The sequence below is a fragment of the Ischnura elegans genome, chromosome 5 (genome assembly GCF_921293095.1).
Source record: "Ischnura elegans chromosome 5, ioIscEleg1.1, whole genome shotgun sequence".
In the NCBI taxonomy this organism is placed as follows: domain Eukaryota; kingdom Metazoa; phylum Arthropoda; class Insecta; order Odonata; family Coenagrionidae; genus Ischnura; species Ischnura elegans.
Window position 1 is genome coordinate 96,702,201 of NC_060250.1, and position 20,398 is coordinate 96,722,598.

The following is a 20,398-nucleotide window of genomic DNA, read 5'->3' on the forward strand; positions in this document are numbered from 1 at the left end:
AAAACGCGAAGTGGTGGGCGTTACAGGTTGTTCGTTTTGCGGGCGGTAATACAGTCAGTCTAAACAAAGTGTAAAACGGTGCGTTTATTGTTAATTGCGATTACGGTTTTAGCAAATTTTCTGCTAAATGAATTCTTAGGTAGGTGCACAAGGTTTTACTTGACATAATGGTTTTCAGGAACCTAAAAAGTTATTTCAAGGAATTTTTCCGTGTAGAACTCGGGAGTTTTTGTCATCACTTTTTTCGCCGTGTTCACAATAATTTTGGTTCCTGTAACTGCGATGATGTTTAAGTGATGATGATGCCCAGGCGACGCTCGCCCGGGCGACCACCATAGCGAAGCCGAAAAGTAAATGCAGGAAGATACAAAAATGGAGAAGGACTTTTCGTCACTGCTGCTATTGTCATCGATGAAGACAGGAACACGTATTTATGCCATAGTTTGGCATTCCCATCGTAAAAAATGCCCCAGATTTTATACGCTAAAATTTTTTCGCATAGGAATTGTGAGGTCTAGGAGCCGATATTCACTTTTTACATCGTTTCTTATGGGATATTATGTTTCGATTAACGTCATTTTGTTTATCATCACATTTTTCAGGAACGGTAAGTGACGTTAAACGAGGACTCACTGCACATAAGTCATATTTCTACTGTGTGACAAAAAAACGATGCCAAATAATTCTACCAAAAATTTTATCTAATTATTTATTTCACACCATAAGATACCAAACATTTAGCCACCAAATCGAATAATTGGTCCCATTAATTAACAATAAAATATCACGAATAGAGATTATTTGAGAAATTTTATCAAATTTTGCTAAAATCTTGCCAAAAATAAAAAAATTTAGACATCAAATTAACAACTTTACTGCTCTGAAGAACAAATTTATAAAAATCCTATTAGTGAAATTTAAAGGTCCATAGTACATATTATAGATGACATATTTATAAATTTATATACTACTGAGAGACATTACTGCCCACGCCAATGTTGGCAATTTATATGTAAACCTGATTCACAATATGTACTGATAAAATTTACATTTTAGAGCTCACTTCAGATTTTCAAAATAATAAATACCAATTATTCCCCTGCAGTCCCAAATGGGGACGTGGAAGTAAGTCTTCCCTCTTCTGTCTTTCATAAAGCCTGCTTGAGATGTTCCATTGATTTTAGTAGATAAGGGATCCCCATATTAATGTTTAGAATCCCATGGGGCAAAAATATTGGGTGCAGCTAGTTTGCAATCCCAAACTGCTGGTATATTGGCCATCAAATCAGACCCTTTTACTTTAATTTTTGATATCTATTTTGAAGAAGCCTCAGGAGTAAGAGATTTAATGATGTCCAACTGCATCCATAATTACTTAGAGCTAGACTATAGATTCTCCTCTAGAGATGAAAAATTAATGATAAAATACCTATCCTGGAGCACGGTCAGTTCTTCTTTCCTCTTATGCTTTACAGACTTCTTTCTTGGCTCCTCATCCTCACCCTCCATTCCATCATCATTCTCCTCCCCTTCACATTCATCTACACTAAGTCTTTTCCTTTTTGTAGAGTCTTCCCCAGCTTTGGCTAAAGAGGCTGAATCACTTTTTGGGGGTCTTCCCCTTTTCCTTGGTAATGGAGCCGAAACAGCTTTTTGAGTAGTGGAGTCAGTGTTAGCAGTGCTGTCAGAACTTGTTTCATCCATTCGTGACCCTGCACTTGAGCTGGAAAAAAATTGTTTGAACCTAATATCAGAGCAATAAAAATGAATTAGAATGTGGCAAGGCATTGGTCACAGCTTAGTTCTAGTCTAATAATCCCTCACTAACTAGAAACCAGTCTGGGTAAATAAACCCCGGCCTTTTGAACAACATTACAGCCGATTTTATAATTAACGACTCAAGAGTATCTATTGAGTTAATTAATGCCATTTATCATATGCATCATTGACAGCTTGTTAGAAAATATCATTTTGACCGCACCGAAGCAGTCATTTCTCATAAAAGATGTGTTCAGAAAATAACGAGATTCTTAGTTTTTTTTGGAAAAAAAACATTAATTTATTCATCTATATTAATGATGCCATCTTCATAATAGTACCCATTAGATATTGAGCACTTGTGCCTGAACTTCTTCCAATCCTGGTAGCACTCCTCAAACTCTTACCTTTGGGAAGGCCTTTAATTCTGTCATCGATTTCTTTCAATGCCATTGATGCTGGTAAAATGATGACACTTTGAGATTCTCTTCATTTTGGGAAACAGGAAAAAGTCACACAGAGACATGCCTGGCAAATATGGAGGCTGGGGCATCATTACATAGTTTTTGGCCAAAAATTCATGAACAAGCAATGAAGTATGAGACAAAAGTCGCAGAACTCATTAAAACATGTTTAACCATTGTGGCTGCCACAGATGACATAAACTATGAATACAGCTGAAAATTTTATAATATCCAGTTCAGGACATGTATACCAACATTATTTTTAAAAAAATGACAGTTAGACACTCTAAACAGGCAAGAAATTAAAAAATTTAGATCCTGTTATTTTCTGAACACACCTCGTATATTATATCTAATACTTCAAACCTAAAAAATTCAAGACTAAAAGTTCAAATGTGTACTTACTTTTCTTTTTGGAGTTCAGTTGATGAAGTCTCCCCTTTTGATTTATTCCCAGATCCAGCAGGTCTTCCCACTCTCTTGGCAGTACCTACGCATAGGCAACACAAAACATGTAAATTTATTGATACTGCATGCAGAAAAGACAATTTTTTTTACTAAAAGCCAGCTGGATCATTCCACCTTATTCCAAAAACCATTTGACCCTTTAAGTCTCAGATTTTGATCAAAATTTCTACATGGGTGTGTATTCATCAAAAACAAAATACCCTAAGACCATTTTGCAAAACATATTTTTCTGCAACTTATGCACATTTTCATTATTTCACATTATAGCCAAGAGGCTTGAATTATTAGAGATGCAGATAATTAGGGAACAAAAAATATGTACATCAGAACACAAAACTTTCATACAGTAGTATGCATATCCTGCATTAAGGAGTCTCCTTTGGTATCTCCCTTGGATAATAAATCGGGCATATAAACTAGAAAATCAAGCTACACTAGCTGATTATCAACCCAAGCCTTCAGTTTTGCTCTCACATCAATTTTACAATAAGCAATTCGTTAATAAAACTGTTGGCAGTTAATCAAATGATTTAAGGTAAAGTTAATCTTGGTAAAAAGTCACTAGTTAAAGGTAGAAGTCACTCTTCTGAAAAAATAAATAATGAAAGTTAAAAAAGCAAATTATAAGTTAAAAGTTTTTTTTTCAGCTATGCACTTCAAAAAATAATCATAAAATAACCTTGAAAATATTTCCCCTCATAACCAGCCATATGTTTTGGGTAAGCCCCTTTCTCAAGACCAACACTATGATATGGATGACACAATATTACCTAGGAGGCATTCAAGCCATTGTGGAACAGTCTTTCAGTGCTCTCGTGAACTATTCTTGTAAGCGGGTGTTTTCCAAAAAATGGGATAGCCAAAGAACTCAAACCATATTTCATTTGGAAGTATACATCTGAGCCCATTCATTGCATTCTTGCACAACTACTCCACTACATCGCAATCCTAGATATCATTTTATTTTCCTCGATTTCTGTTTGATAAGATTCATGCCAAATTTGACAGAACAAAATGCACCAAAATTTAGCAAATAAATTTAACTGAAATTAATTCGAAATCAGTTAAAGCAAAAAAACATTGGCAAGTAGAAGTTAAATTTTATATACAGTAATGATTTAAGTAAACAGTTAACCACAATTTTAACAATTAAAATCAATTTTCTATAATGGGAGAGCTAGAACTCTGAGATAGAGAAGGCTTAAATATTTTTAAAAAAATATGAGTTTCCAATATATTTTGCTTTTGAAATAGTATGCTATATATTTCTCACTAAGAAAATAAAATTTTCAGCCAACAATGACATGGAACGTTTGAGAAAACATAATGAACAATTTTATACATAATCATGAAAATCTTTTCCATCATCAATTCATCATCATCATCCGTCAACAATCCTAAGATTGGTTTGACGCAGCTCTCCATTTCTCTCTCCTATCCGCTAATCTCTTCTTAGCAACATATTTATTCTCTTTTACATCCTTTATAACCTGTCCGATATAACTCATTCGGGGCCTTCCCTTGCCCTTTTTCCCTTCCACTTGTCCTTCAACGATTGTCTTCATCAGACCATCGTGCCTCAAAATGTGGCCAACTAAGTTGTCCCTTCTTCTGCTTAATGTTTTTAGGAGGCTTCTCTTTTCTCCCACTCTCCTTAGCACTTCCTGGTTACTAACACGGTCAATCCATTTTATCTTCAATCATCAATTATAAGACGATTTGGCAATGAGATAGCAAAATTATGTGATTCAAAACATGATTTTCAGGTAAAAATATGAAAAATTAAAATGCACAACAATCTCACAAATATTTTATAAAATAGGTACGCTGAACAGTATATAGTTTAGGCTTAATTTCTCCCACACAGAAATTTTGATGAAAATCTGACACCCTACCAGAAAAATGTTTGTAGAATTGAGGTGGAATGACCCCACCAGTAACCAAGATAGAAATACAAAAGATACACATATATTAGCAACAATAATAAATATAAAATATAAATTATTGAAGCAAATTCAAAGTAAATGATACTCTGCATTCAGAACCATAGATTATCATAATGGCTAAGAATAAAACAACATCAATTCAATGAAGAGATGCAAATGAGATACTAAGTCACAGAGAAAACACACAGCAAGACAAAATAAACAAAACTGAACTCCTAATTAATGCATAAATAAAAACTAACACTCATTGACATCAAGTATTTATAATGACTGCTTGTCCAACTCAATCAAAAACCAACAGTGCAAATACACAAATAGATGTTTGTCTTCATACATAAAATGAATAAAAACTAGGGCAAAAAATTAAAATATGAACATCTCTCAAAGAATGGAAGGTTTCAATTGGCATTCACAATGCAACTACCATGTAATTTTTCATTAACTCATGCAAAACTTACCACATAAGATTTCTTCAAGCAGTAGATACATTTAACACATTTTTTTCTCAATAAGAGGACAGGAGACAAACTGTAAAACTAACAAAGAACTTGATCCCTCATTACAGATTATGCACCAAAATGCTAAAACAAATTTTGCCTCACATGGCATCAATTTTGGAATTGAATGACAGCTTAGTAACTTTGAGTTGAAATACTGCAGATTAACCTCCATGTACTATCAAAAACTGAATGCAGCCATCGATGGTGTAACATGAAATTACGAGAATTTTTCTGGACGAATACCTAGAGTTACCTTGGATTCCTATATGTACTATATAATCATGGTTATGGAATAAATTATAGAGTTCAGTTTAGTCATAATATCTTTTAAATAATTATATACTAGGGTCACTTCTTATTTTAAATTATTTCACAAAATACGTTATCTTAGCTTCAGGCTTATTTTACTCACTCATTTATTCCCAAAAATTTCTGAACAGATTACCATGACCTTAAGCTATTAAATTATTTATTGTGGTCTCACTAGGATTTGCAGGCTTGCATATTATTTTCATTGAGCTTTGACATAACACACTTTAGGAACTGCATTCTATAAAAATGATACCAAAGCCTGATGAAGACCTAAGTAAATATGAGAAAGATATGCACACAGCTGACTTCTCCCCTTCTTCCCTTACAATATAAGAAATGATATTTTACTCTGATTTCATCAAATTTTCAACCCCACTTAAGTTTGAATTACATTAGTTAAAATTTTGGCAAAGGAGAAAAAATAAGTAATACAAATGCATTAGAAATAGTGAAATGTAACACTGCATAAATATGCACAAGAAGTTTCCAGTATTGTATAGCAGGGGGCATCAGAACAATTGATTTTTGGAGAAACTAGGCCCATTAAAGAAAAGTTGTCCAACTAACTAAAAAAAAAGTTTATAAGTACATGGGACCTCTGGGTCAACTATTACATCTTGCTCTATGACTTTTGGGAGGCATTTGTAAACCTAAAATATCCGAAGTTTTACACTTATTTCCAATGCATTTTGCCAAGTTACAGTTCTCTGACGGGGAGAAAATTTTGCCCAATTTGCTAAATCTGCAACTGTTTTGCCATAAAGTGACAATTCAGCGTGAGGTGGGCAATCAAACCTAGACACTGCAGTGTTCCGGCTGGGGGATGGGCAGAAGGATACTCTTACATCCAGCCTTCACTCCGTAGTTGGACCGAGGATTTGTCAACATATTTTTCTCGATTAACGAAGACCAGGACATGATGCTTTTTTAAGAGAGGATGATTATTTTAAAATTTCTCCCCCAAAATTTGTCAAAGATTACGTTTCTAGGATCGACATATTGGTTTGGTTGTCAGTGTTTTCAGCATGGTCCTTATATACTGGTTGCTAATCTCCTGACATATTCCGCCTTCGGAGTGTTGCCTCGACAGACGCTTTTACCCCTCAAACACAACTCTGGGAACAGTCGCGCTGCCACTAGGGGAAATATGGAACTAACTGCGCTGTAGGCGGCGGTTCGAAAGCATAACGGGACGAGAAATTGTAGTTAGTTCCATATTTCCCTTAGTGGCAGCACGACTGTGCCCAGAGTTGTGTTTGAGGGGAGGCGTTTGAGGGGTAAAAGCGTCCGTCGAGGCAACACTCCTGAGCTGGAGATTAGCAACTAGAATATAAGGACCATGGTTTTCAGTACAGATATAATTCCAATTGTCTTTCCTTGCTTGTTGCAAAACTCCTTGAATGGTGAGTGACCTCTTCCATACATGTTTCAACTCTTGAAAGAGAAAAACTAAATACCTAAGAAAAGTAAAGTAGTAAAAAAAATTTTGGTATTATGGATTCCCGAAATATCTATTTTTGCAAATATCAGGATCAAGAATATTTAAACACTGTTGGGAGATTTTTTTCCATTGAAGTTATCATTCATTCATAGAAAATTCATGTGAGCAGTGGCGTTATCTAAGAAAAAATCAGGTAGACCCACAGTTGGTTATCCTTATTTGGAATAGAGAATGGGTCCAAAAAAAATCTAAAATTTACGGATTAACAATTTAAAATTTCAAACAGTCTATGATGACAGAGGCTGAATATTTCATGCCAATTCATTCTAGTTTTATTGTGTAAGCACTGATATCAGCAAAATACAGTCCTTAAATAGCTATTCTTTTCTTCTCTCTTTAACTTCTTCTTTCTACACTTACTATTCTCTGTTCATTTTATCCTTGTGAGCTGGTGTGGCTAAAGCAATTAGGAGGCATGGCCTCAGTCAGTCACTCTCAGACCTACGTTGAGTCATCGTGAATCTGCTCATGAAGCACTGTTGCCAAACCTCAAGCGTTCTCCTTGTACGTCTTTAACCCTTTCCCTACGAATGACGAAAATATATGGCAGGACGACCCGGGAGACAAAAGCCACAAATTTTCGTCGGAGATTTTTCTACGCAAGCGATCGAATTCCAAAAATATATATTTCCTTAATCTTCCCCTTATATTACAGCCACGGGTTCGTCAAGTCTTAGTTTCGGGACCCCACAAAGCATGACTTAGGCCGTACCCTAGAAATCTGGGAGCACGTACCCAGACCCCTCGTCTTATATTACCCCTCTTTGTGGTAAGGGACTGCAGTCATTCAATTGTTCATTAAGTCAGTTTTCGAAATAAATATTTGTTCCTTTCACAAAAAATATAAACTAAGAACTGAATTCTTTGTCCTTAGAGCAGCATTTACAATTTTAAAACAAATTCTACCATAAATATTAACTTATATCTCAATTTCAGTATAAACATTAACATAGAAATAGGGTGGTTTCCTTTTATTTTTTTATTGCCTATATCAAAAGATTGTTACTCCTGAAGTACGTATTTTTACACTTTTAGATTTTTAAATTACGATATCTATTTTTCTCGATTAAATGAGGTGAAAATTTTCAGGCGCACGAAAACGCGACAGCTAAGTATGAATGCCGGGAAAACACCATGTGACGTCATTCTGGTTCCCGCTGCCGCAAAGTGAGGTGACCTTGGGGCGAGGACATGTGCGCCGCTAGGCACAGGCTGCTGATGCAGGCTGCTAGCAGGTAGCGCTTGGCTTAGTTATGGATTATTAATACCCTATCAAACGAAGGAAACTTTCTGACCGTAGCCAGTTTTAATAGGTGATTATTAAGACATGTTTCCCTGAGCTCTGTTCCTCATGCATACATTGGTAATCTCATACGATGTTAAACTCCTATCTACTCGTACAGAAACTAGGTCCCTGTGACGCCACGTGGAGTGGTATCGCATGGGCGCCAATTCGGCCTTTTTCCAAAGCGGTTAAAATTGACCACTGCCATTCGCCTAAACTGGGATTTCTAAAACCAATTAATTTGTATATTATGAATACACTAATGGTGGGTAACGAATCGCAATCAATGCCTTTCGTTTTCTTTGACGAAGGAAACTACCCTATTGTTGCTGTAATAAATGCTTTAATATTGACGGTAGAGCTTCGTTCAAAATTTGACAACTCTCAGAACGAGGAATTCAATTCGAAGTCTGCAATTTACGTTCAAGCAACAATTATCCATACAGCTAATTCATATAAACGAAGCATGATTGACCGCGAACCGCTGGTAGGGTAATAAACCCTGAAAGGAGGGAGCCCAGCTAACCTTGGAGTCGGAGATAATGCGTCCCAGCTAGGAAGGGTCGAAAAAGGTTGGTGCTGAGAGTGTGTGATTATCAGCGAGACCCTTCTTAAGGAATGTCCTGCGAAAATGCTCCGTACGGAGGGGACGGAAGAGTCTCTTGGGGCTCGGTACTACAGTCATGCTAAGGCGAGAACTCCAGCATCTCGAAAGGGTTAAGTATGCCTTTCACCAACTTAGCCTCATTCAGCATGGCAGCTGACAATGCCATGGGCTTCTGCGAAAGGATTATCCTCTATATCTTCCAATTGAGTAGGTAAATTGTCTTGGCACCAGGCCCAAAATACCTGTGGCACCCATGACTTACACGTAGAGGATGACAATGTAGGGTGGCTATGTACATTTGGCAATGTTAACTTTCTCCTCTCTCCCTCGCTATCCCTACCCCATTAACGAATCCTTCATATTGTGTCCGGGCTCTTACAAAAGCTCAACCGCAAACATGTAGTGAATAGATTATAGTATACCTTCTTGACACATGCCCAAAAGCAATTACACTTCAAAATATTTAATGTTCCTTGTTAAGGCAAAATGGTAGCAGATACCACAAAAAATCCTATTTTTATGCCTAGAGACCAGTAATTTGGCAAAATCAATTGGAAATAACTGTGAACATTTTGCATTTTTAGATCCTCTATCCTCCTCCCAGTAAATGCTCATGGATGGAGGTCTTAAAGGTCTCTTATGTTTTGGACATTATTTTGAGATAACTTCACTTTTTTTAAGGGGCCACCTTTCCCCAAAAGAAATCAATTTCTCATATCCACTCCAATATATCATCAACATTTGATAGTAGCCTAGTCTCAAGTTATGCTGATAAAACTAAAATAAAAAAAGCACAGGCATCAAAGCATCATAGGTTATATACACTTCTTTTTATCCAATTCACGGGGCAAGAAGGTATTTAATGATTATTAATGATGTAATGAACAATTTTGAATTAATTAAAAATAAAACAGATTTCTTAAAAATTTCCCTATCTTTACACTCTAAATTTTTGCTGAGATATTTTGTTCAACTTCACTTCATACTTTCCACTAATTTATTCAATAATTACTTACCACACTAAGGAATGCTTGAAGGGCAACAAAAATATTCAAGAGCTTTCAATATCCATCAAAGGACACAAAGAAAAAGAGTGTTTAAGAACTCTGATATAAACACACACCACAATGACACCAAGAAAAATGAAGACATCACGTTGATAATACATATTCATATCCTCGTGTCACAAAATAAGCTGCAATTTCAAGGTTCAATAACTAGGTTTACAACTTGACTAAGGCTAGATTGTGGTGTAAAATGGCAAAGAAAAACCAAATTCTGCAGCAAGGCAAGATGGCCAACCACAGATTTTTACTATCACATGTTTCCAAGTAGAATGTTTCATAGACATCAGGTGTTGAGGAAATTTTAATAAAGAACAAGTTTTCTGTATTCGTCCCTGTGTTTATTTATAATGAATATTGAATCTCAACTTCAAAATACTCATGTAAATTGTAAGAACAATATGATTTTTCAGGATTAGTTACAAAATCACCCATAAACAACAAATAAATAGTCTCCAAAACTTTGCAGGATGAATTTCCAGTGATGCTCGAACAGGAAGGCCCCAAGTGACGTAATGATAAAAATGTCAATAAATTGCTTGACAACTAAATGGATAAATAGTGATGAAAATGTGAGTTCTAAAATTTGGCCAAATGACGTGCAACAAAATGGAAAAAAGCAAGTGGATGAGCAATGAAGATCCAAAAAGCATATCAGTCATGACAAGGAAAACAAAATGAATGCCTTTTCAAGAAGAAGAGATTTCAAAAGAACGTTCAAACCAAAGAAGGAAGAGAAAAAGCAATTCAAACTAAAACAACCCAAAAGAAATGCCATCAGACAAATGAGAAATCATCAAAATAATCAAATAAAAGATGATTTTTTAAAATATGAAGAGGAAATTTTAAAAATAGCTGCGCTCACAGCTCAAGCACTGGCATTAGAAAATACATGTTGCTTGGGTGTCTAAGAATTCAGGTGTTAAATTCTGCCCAATGCAGCAATTCAGCTTATATATAGAACCAATCTTCAATACATGATGATTCACTGGCAATGTAAGATGAAAGATTCATATGAATTCTATGAATACATATCTATTTCAATGAAAAATGTCGGGTCGTTTGCAGAGAGAATAACTGCGCTTTTAACAGCACTAGATTAAAAGATCTGCAGCAGATAAAGCCATTTTCTCACTCATCTTGCACAAATTATCCGGTTAACAAATACCCTGAGGGTCATGACAGTCAATCAGTTCATTTTCAAACAAAACACCAGAGACAAACAGTCAAAACTCAAAATTCTTCCACTCATTCCCCATCACAAGTTCACCCACAATTTGTTCAGCTAACGATGGAAAATTATGTCCCAGTCACAGATGTACAGCTCACTCCAGGCCATGATAAAATTCCATTTAATGGACATTTGCACAGAAAAAGAACAATAATAAGGAGAATATTGCTCAAAACAAAGAAAATACAAACCATTAATGTACAAGGAGGAAATAAGCAACTTCCAGGATTTGTACATTTTTGGGAGTTAACAAACAATATTGACACAACTTTAAGGTGAGGCAGGTCTTCAGCTCTTGGTACTAATAAAACTAAGACAAAATTTGCACTCATCATTCAACCTATGTGGAATGAAACTTGCTTCAAGTGTGAATGAAAATTCCATCATCAGGCAAATATTTTCATAAAAAATTAGCCCAACAATTTGGGAGCCGAACATACTGTGAACAGTGCAATTGCTGTCAAGAATATCCTTCAAATCATGTTTTAATTCATAAAATAAACCAGGACTAACCTGTGGATCCACTAGCCAGAGGCGATGGTTTGGCTTTGCTTTTCAGTTCCTCTGATCCTCTACCAACCCTCTTCCTCCTGTCAACAGCATGCTCCCCCTGCCTACTACTGCCACCACCTACAACCTCCATGTCCTCAACCCCATCTTCATCCTTTATCTCCGCTTTTCCAAGCAACGTCTCACCACTCACTTCACCCATCCCTTCTTCCTTTGGCTTCACAACCTCCACACCTTCCATTGTCTCCCCTTGCAACCTTCCCGAGGCACTTGGTCCCTCACTCGTCACACTTCCCTCAGGAACCACTTTTGCTCCTTGATTAGGCTCCTCCTGAAGTAACACTGCAGCAGACTTTGACCTCCCACCCATTCCAGATGAGGATGCTGCAGCCTCCATTGGGTGCTGTAGTTCTTCAGGTATACTCGGAGTGGACTGTGGTTTAGCAGCAGACTCAGAAGCAGCAGTTCCCACTGGGCTCACACCTGGTTTCCTCTTCTTGGGTGGAGGAGGTGCAGCTTCCTCTCCACTGCTGTCACCATGACTGGCACTGAGGTCCGTCTCCTGTAAAAGTTCCCAAAATCAATCAACTTTCCTTAAAAAAAAAACCTTTTAATTTGAACCTTTAAATACTGAAGACCTGAAAACCTTATAAAACTGAAGACTTGAGATATTTTAATATGAGATGATTTTTCTACGGGTTCAAAGAATCGCCTAGGTATATATATCACAAACTCGAGAAATGCATTCATCAAACCCTGTTAAAAACCCTGCTTTTCATGAATAGAGTTCTGATAATTCTGAATTCCTTTGATCTGCAGAATTTTTTTTACTAAAATGAATTACATATTTCCATCTTTTATTTTTATTTTCCCTCTCCTGCTTTTGTCTTTTCCTGATCTTTCTCCATATACCAGACCCAAAGCATTGACACTGCTCTCCCAGTCCAGAAAATTGGACCAAATTCGTGAAATACATTGGTGATATTACTATCCGAAGTCGCGTTCATTTTTCTTTTTATACCTAATGGATAACTAAGTAAGACAGCCTCTAGTATTGGTCTCCTCCTACCAAAATTTCTTACTACCTAAAAGCAGTAAACTGCATCATTTCTAATATACATGGATAAATTCCCATTATTCACCCAGAAATATTAAATACTACTTAATATGCTTCAGGGATATGATTTATATTACTAATAGTAAACAAAATAATATTCAAAATACCTTAAACTTTTAGTGGAAAATTCATCTCCATTATAGGATATTTAGTTATGTAGTTCTTTAAATTACTTACCCAACAAGTAGGAGGGAGGCTCAGTCCAGTATTAATAAAAATTCTCTCTAAAGGAGGATTTTATGACATTTGAAAATTATTCTATAACTCAGACAACCCATAAAAATGCACTTTTCCAAATATTTAAATTTGCATTAAAAAAGGGCAATACTGCAAAAATGGTATTTTTTGTAATGCAATTTAGTAGCATTATTTATCTCACTGATTAATCAGGGACAAACAAGGAACTGTCTAGAGTCAAATCAAGGACGAAAGAAATGACAACACATGAAAAGAGGAAATTTTCTACCAGCTGAAGAATTTTGTAATTTTTTATCCGAATTATATTGGCTATACTACAACAGATTAACTGCAAACTAACAACATATCTTGGATATTGCACCTTCCAATTATTCAAGAAATAAAAGCAGGCTCTTTTATCTAGGAAATTGAACTTCCCAATCTATGAGTTCTCCTATCAGCTAACATCATAGGTCTAACCATTCATTACACAATGAGCACATACCTCAATTCCTGGCAGCTGAATTTTAGTGTCAGATGCTTCGGCAGGCTGAAAATGAAAAGAAAATTTTTTTTAATGTTGTGAGACTTAAAACAAATGTTTAGAGGAAAAAAAACTAGCACATTTAGACGTTGACTGAGTTGCATACAAAGGACAATGCAATACATTAGGCATAACAACTTTAGAGGATGAGAGGATCCTAAAACATCAATAACATAAATAAGTTTGCATTAATGTAATTATTAGGGATTGGTTGAATCCACAATTTTTACAAATTCGAATCAGATATCAAATTTTTAAGGGATTCAAATCAAATCTCAAATCCATATTGACAAAATTCTTAAAATGTTTTAAATTTATAGCTAGCGAGTATGTACATTCACCTCCAAGAAGAGAGGTTTTGTAAGCAATTAACAGGAACTAAGTGATGCCACTCCTAGTTCCCACATTTTCCCACATAAGCAATAGTTGCTGCTCTTGCATAGAAAAAGAAACAATTTCAAAAAGCACCAATAAGAAACCCATTAATGACAGAGGCAGTATGGCCAGTCAGCAATCGCCGAGGGTCCTGAGCTAAGGGGTTCCCACAATGCTCGCATATAATGTGAAGCATATGTGAAAGGTGTAATAAAATAAGGGTCAGATATAGTCAGTAAAGAGGGCGGCCCATCATGAGTCCCATCGAGGGCCCCCAATCACCCCAGACCACCCCTGATTAACAATTTCAAATCCTGAAGCCAAGATACCCTGGGAAGTTCAATGTAAACAATATTGACTTTGAAGTTGTTTTATTTCTAGTTTAAAGGAAGCTATTTTAAATTGTGTTCCTTGATTTCAGTAATAGATCGGTAGGATTAATTGGTAGGATTTATGTACATTTCAATCTTCCAATCTTGGGGAATTGATAGATTTGGGGGGGGGGGGGACTAGTAGATTTGATGACCTATCCCTAGTAATTATCATTATTAAGGCGAAACTTGAACTTAGCACTCAGTACAACAAAGTTGGACACTTTTAAGGATAGCATCATTTGAGTCAGATGGGCAAATTAGTTATCACTAAATAAAACTACAAAAACTCTTAACAAAGTACATGTATATACCCTTCTAATTCACCACATCTATTGCAATTGCTCGCTATTAAGCACAGCAATCTCTGCTTAAATCTAAAGATAAGTTTTTTTTTAAATAGCCATTTTAAAAAAATGTCCTTTACATATTAGGCTACCTTTTCCAGAGCTACAAATGCTACCTGAATACCATGATTATTTTTTTGAACACTTCTGTGAATATCTCACATAATCATAAATAACATTACTCTCACCTATCACCTTAGAGGTATGTAATACCAATTAGGCAATGATAGGGATCCTGCCCCATTCTCACTTAATTAAAGTTCATTCTTCACTTCATACCCGATACTTATCCCAAACAACTTATCCTTAGGCAACAGTTTGAGTTTTGCAAATATTGAAGGAATAGATTAACTAAAATTAACCATTACTAATTACAAATAATTACACAAATGATAATAAAGTGGTGGAAAAAATTTTCATTTGAGTTAAAAATAACATATTTACATACAAATTAATAAATGTAGCCTGTAAGCTTTGGCCCAAATTCAGAATTTATAAGGATCACGTAAGTCTCCTCTGGCCAGAGAACTGCAAGGGGTGTCCTTCAGTAACCAATTCACTAACCACACCTAAGTGAGATCTGGGGCAGAGATTGAGGAAAGAGATTATATCAGCTACACTAAGAATGGCTCAATTAAGTTTTAAAGCCCAATATTAATTATAAGCAGCAAATTGTAATCACAGTGAGCTGTTTAAAAAAACACAGCAAGCTACAGGGGCAGATTTGGTGCGGTAAAGCCAGCTATTTAGTTATGCAGGGAAATACATAGTTTAAAATAAGCCAACTGACAATCTCCACTTCCAAAAAGAGGAAGAGATAGGAAAATATCATTGGGTTATGTAATGTGAATTCAAGTTATGCCCCGAAGAATGAAGAGGATTTTAAACAGAAAAAGCCCATTAAATTCTATTTTCAAAAGAGAATGAGACTCGTCAATAAAGCAAATTAATATGTCTCAACCAAAATGAGACCAACCTCACCCATCTTTCCTTCCCTACCTCCCTTTCCTTCGTCCAACATATTCCTTGCTCCTGCTTCCTGCATACCCACCAGTATTTCCTTAGATATTGAGAATGAAGCTATTGCTTTTCAATGCTTCAGAAACAATTTTTCCCATGTGTTTCTTTTTTAATGCATAAATTTAATTCCTCATGGCTCAGTATATCATTATTATGTGCTCCACACATCATCTTTCAACTGAATTGCATAAATTTAGTTAAGTTTATAAAAAATTATTTATTATTTGTAAGTAATAATAATTAAAATGAACTATTCCCTATCTTCATTGAGCATGCTAGTTCAGTAATCAGGCTTGGTAATAAAACATTAGTTATTGCTAGAGGTCCGTGAAAAAGGTTTTATTTTTTGCTAAATTTCGTTTTAACACCATGTGATTTCGGTGTTATAGAAAATCTTGGTGGTGTTATTATAGTACTACAATTTTCCCACGTTTATAGGCATTTTATTATTTTATGGTACACATTTCATGAATACTTATACTTTTATTAAGCATTTAATATAACATTTAACACAATTTCGATTGTACAAAATTTCTAATAAATTAAATGAAAGAAATGGTTCAACTTATGGTTCATGGTTCAAGGTACATATATAAATGGTTCAAGTATGTAGTCTTGGTGAGTACTATCGGCAAACGGCAAATTCCCACTACCTCTTATGTGTATACTTCGAGAGCCATTCCAGAATTTTTGGATTGTCAAGTTTCTCTACACTAAATAAAGCCTTTAAAAATGCTTCCGTAGTAGCAACAAAACATAATTGGATTCAAAGAAACTTGAAAAATTATTTCCCATTTATCGATCCTGAAACATCTAGAATGAGACACTTTCTCACCTGAAGAATTAGATATTAGATTTGGCCAATGTCAAAATGATTTTTTTTTTTTTTTTTTGCATTGTAACTCAGTGGAGAGCTGAAAATCCGTCGATCCGTCCGCTAAAAAAGAGAACCCCCTCTCCTCCTATCCTTTGTGTTCCTTCCTTCCCTTCCCCCACTGCTAGTGCTTCGTGCTTTCAGATAACCATACGTGTCTATGGATGTCTTTAAACAAATCGAATCGCACAATTGACGGCACGGCACCGTTGACGGCCGCATTGGTCACCCATTTCACTCCGGTCCAGTCATGGCGCCCATTTTAATCCGGCCTGGCGGTGCGCCATCTATGGCGTGAAATACAGGCAGTGCTACACTGAGGCCACTTTCTGACGAAACGACATTTTGCCAGCTGCCGTTCATGTCACAACCCCGTGTAATTCAGGCTGCTTTCAGACGAGACGACTCTCTGCCACGGTGGGGGCCGTGCCGTGAACGGCAGCCCGGTCCCAGCCAGCGCCCGTGTTTAAGTCAATGAAATTGTTACATTAGACCCACACTCAAGGTTTTCCTGCAACAAGTTATCCAATAATGCTGTCTGATGTGTCACGGTGAGTTACTGGAATTACTGCTCGGCATTGCTCGTACCAGGTGCGTGAGCTTGTATTTCCGCTCTTCCGCGGCCGCGTTAAATTTCTTTCCGCACATTTTTAATTCATAATGTCTAATTCTTTAAGTGCGAAAGAGCCTCATTCTAAATATTTCAGGATTGATACATGGAAAACGAAGAAAGAAGCTGTGATAAATTCAATGGCAAATTCTGGTGGAGAAACCACTGCAGTGCGCAATATTACGCATATGTGTTATGCGAGAGACTAAACGAGCGAATTGACCTTGGAATCGTAATGAGATAGAGCAAATGAACGTCGGCAACATTAAACAATGAAGGCTTAGGCTTTAATAGATTACGACTCATTAGACGTGATTTTTTCGACAATCCACCTAAAATAGCAAAAAATGCAAAATTTCGTTTTTATTTATCGATTTCGCGTCATTTCGTGTTATTTTGCGTTATTTCATGATATCGAGTCTCACGAAATTCACGGACCTCTAGTTATTGCTTATAGATTTAACTGTTATTAACTTTTAAAAACATTAATAATACATTATGTAAGTTATCATTAATTTTTCTATGCAACTGTTAATCCTTAACCCTACACTTTTGTCGTAAATGACTACTCCATAAGTGGTAACTTTGGTCTCCTGGAAAAATATGTATAGTGTACCTTTTATATTTACTTAGAAAACACAATTTCGTAAACTTGTCAAAATGTAATGGTCTCCAATGGTTTCAATAAACATTTTAAAAATATGCAGCTCATTATCATCAGGAAAGTAAAATAGTTGATTAACTAACCCAAGAATTAATAGACTAATAAATCTATCTCAGAAAATTCTAGCGGAAGAATACCTATCAAAGATACACCAAGTGAGGCATTGCTGAAGTAAATTCCAAAATTAAAATATGGAATGAATGTGAATGAAAAGAAGAGAAACTTTTCTATCCTGGTGTTTTTATGAAAGGCCAAAACTGCCAATAATTCCCAAAGTTATAGGATTTCTCTTCTATTGAATGCACAAACCAAGCTCAGGAAAAATTTTATCCAAAAAATATTACTAATATAAAATAATATGTTAAACATATAGAACCCATACTTTTTTATTTAAGGAAACAAAATAACTTCAACATATCTCCAGGGCCCTTTACATGGTACATTTATTTTCAATCTCTTCCACGAAAACTTGCAGAGGGCAAATTAAGTGCCACATTGTATTAATGGTTTTGTGTTAGTCTGAATGACTGAACAGAAAACAGAACAGTCTAATTTTGTTCAGGCAAGTACACAATCTGAATTGTAATTGAGCATTACCATAATACCATTCAAAACAAACTTGTTAACATTTTGCTGACCTAGTATCTATTTCAGCGGTTCCTAACTGGTGGTATGCGTACCCCATGGGGATATGTGACAAACCAGTTGAGGGTACGCAGAAAATAATCGGTAATGGCAGATGCTGCGTTCCCTATTAGTAGCCTGGCAACAGTGGTGCACTGTAAGTCTTAACCAGGAAATATTTATACATAATTAATTGGAAGTTAATAGCAAAGTTTCCATTTATACCATTATTTATAACTAAAAGTGTCACCTACCCGTAGTGAATTTATGTAATAAAATGTGCACGTTACATTTATGAGGTACAACATTAGTTATGTACATAAAGAGGGGTACATGAGGAAAAAAAGGTTGGAAACCTCTGATCTATTTGATATTTTATCAAAAAATGTAATGTTTATCATTAGCATTGTTTTTCTTAAAATAATTATTTTTAAAGTCAAAAATGTGTTTGGTTAGTATGGTGAGAGAAATTCAGAATGCCACTAAACACAAAATAAGTGAACACCAGCATTGCAGTCAAATAATGTAATCTTTTTATTTGTACGCATTCTTCTAAAATGTGGCTGCATGGTTCATGCATTCACAATTTGTGTTCCTAGCAAAGGCAAGAAAATTGAAAGTGTTTCATTGTGTAGCCCAATCTTGGCTGCTCACAATGGATATGCCCCGAAAGTGAACTAACATGAATTTTTTTCAAAAATAAAGAATCCCTGAACCATACGATTCTAGCATAACATAAGTTCAGAATCAAACTTTAGGACAGTCAGTTATAGGCACTAATAAATGCTGACCAATAGCAAGAACAATTTCCTGATAATTAAAAAATATTCATTTAACTATGAACTACTAAAAGTAGACCAATACAATACATTCAATGAATAGATTCATTCTGCCGCAGTAACTTTTTATGTCAAATTTCCATCCATTGTGACATGAAATAAAAACTTTCTCTGTGTACACCTCTGAGTAATCCAGGTGAACAACTTAAATTTGCTTAGTAACCCACATCAAAAAACAAAACAATCACTACATGTAATCGATTTTGATCTCAGTGCAAATAATTGTAAATTTACACTCATTGTGTTAAGTGCTATTACGTCATTCAGAAAAACATTTCTTTCATGCTTGAATGTACAATCTCATGCACATTCATTGCACAAATAAGTGCACCATGTAAAACAGCAGCCGTGAATTAAGAATAGAGACTGAAAAACAACTTCCACAAATATTTACATACTTGAAAAAAAGGAAGCACACGATAAGGCTAAGCAATTACAAAGACACTTGAGTATAAAATATAGCTTGTGGGAATTCAAAATCAACTACTGCTGGGGATTTTACCAAACATATAAAAAGTCGAAGAATCTATGGTTACAAGTTAGCTGAACCAATATCTGAGGAAAAGCTAGGTCAACCAGCAAAGATCAATGGACTGGTCAGTTCATCACAATTCCCCAAAACATAGAGATGTTAAAACAAGTCAAAGCTTTATTCAACAAGAAAGCAAACACTGAAAATATATATAGCAACACAACTGACAAAAATGAAGAAGTTACCTCAGCATCTATATGACCAGGTCCATCCTCAGTCTGCCACCAATTGCGGGAATAAATGAACAAAACTTAGGCAGTGACTAATTAAATTGCCAATGAATTAAAGTGAAATAAGCAATAGCTATCTTAGTTAGATGAAAATAATTATGAGTTGGGAGATAAATACAGAACTGATGGTTGTGTGCCTCACAATTCTTTATCAAAGGAAATAAAATAATATGTATCAGCTGAAAAAAGAAAACTTTTCAGTGCTAAGTAATATCATATAAAATGATCATTCACACAAAAAAGTAAATAAATCCAAATGAATAATGCCAAATAAAATCTAAAACCAAAATTTCAATTAAAGAATCAAAAAGTTATATGAAATTTACTACCATTAAGGTAAAGATTTCTCAGGTTTTGCACCTGGTAAGGTCCTCTATGTCTTCTTCCGTTTCAATGAGTGACTCGCCCATCGTCTTCAGGGATTCAGG

General features: G+C 35.5%; 1 protein-coding gene across 5 annotated transcripts in view; it reads right to left on the reverse strand.

The window, feature by feature from the left end:
* The window catches only part of LOC124159296 (sister chromatid cohesion protein PDS5 homolog A), a 78,937-nt gene that overhangs the window by 8,781 nt on the left and 49,758 nt on the right, over window positions 1–20,398 (reverse strand). For 3 of the 5 annotated variants that reach the window (XM_046535015.1, XM_046535016.1, XM_046535017.1), the window contains 5 exons: window positions 19,926–19,958; window positions 13,446–13,490; window positions 11,650–12,208; window positions 2,628–2,712; window positions 1,430–1,744 (listed from right to left, as the gene is read on the reverse strand). In XM_046535015.1, the coding sequence (XP_046390971.1) occupies window positions 1,430–1,744; window positions 2,628–2,712; window positions 11,650–12,208; window positions 13,446–13,490; window positions 19,926–19,958 (1,037 nt within the window). The remainder of the gene's footprint in view (window positions 1–1,429; window positions 1,745–2,627; window positions 2,713–11,649; window positions 12,209–13,445; window positions 13,491–19,925; window positions 19,959–20,398) is intronic. The other 2 variants (XM_046535019.1, XM_046535020.1) reach the window with 2 other exon arrangements.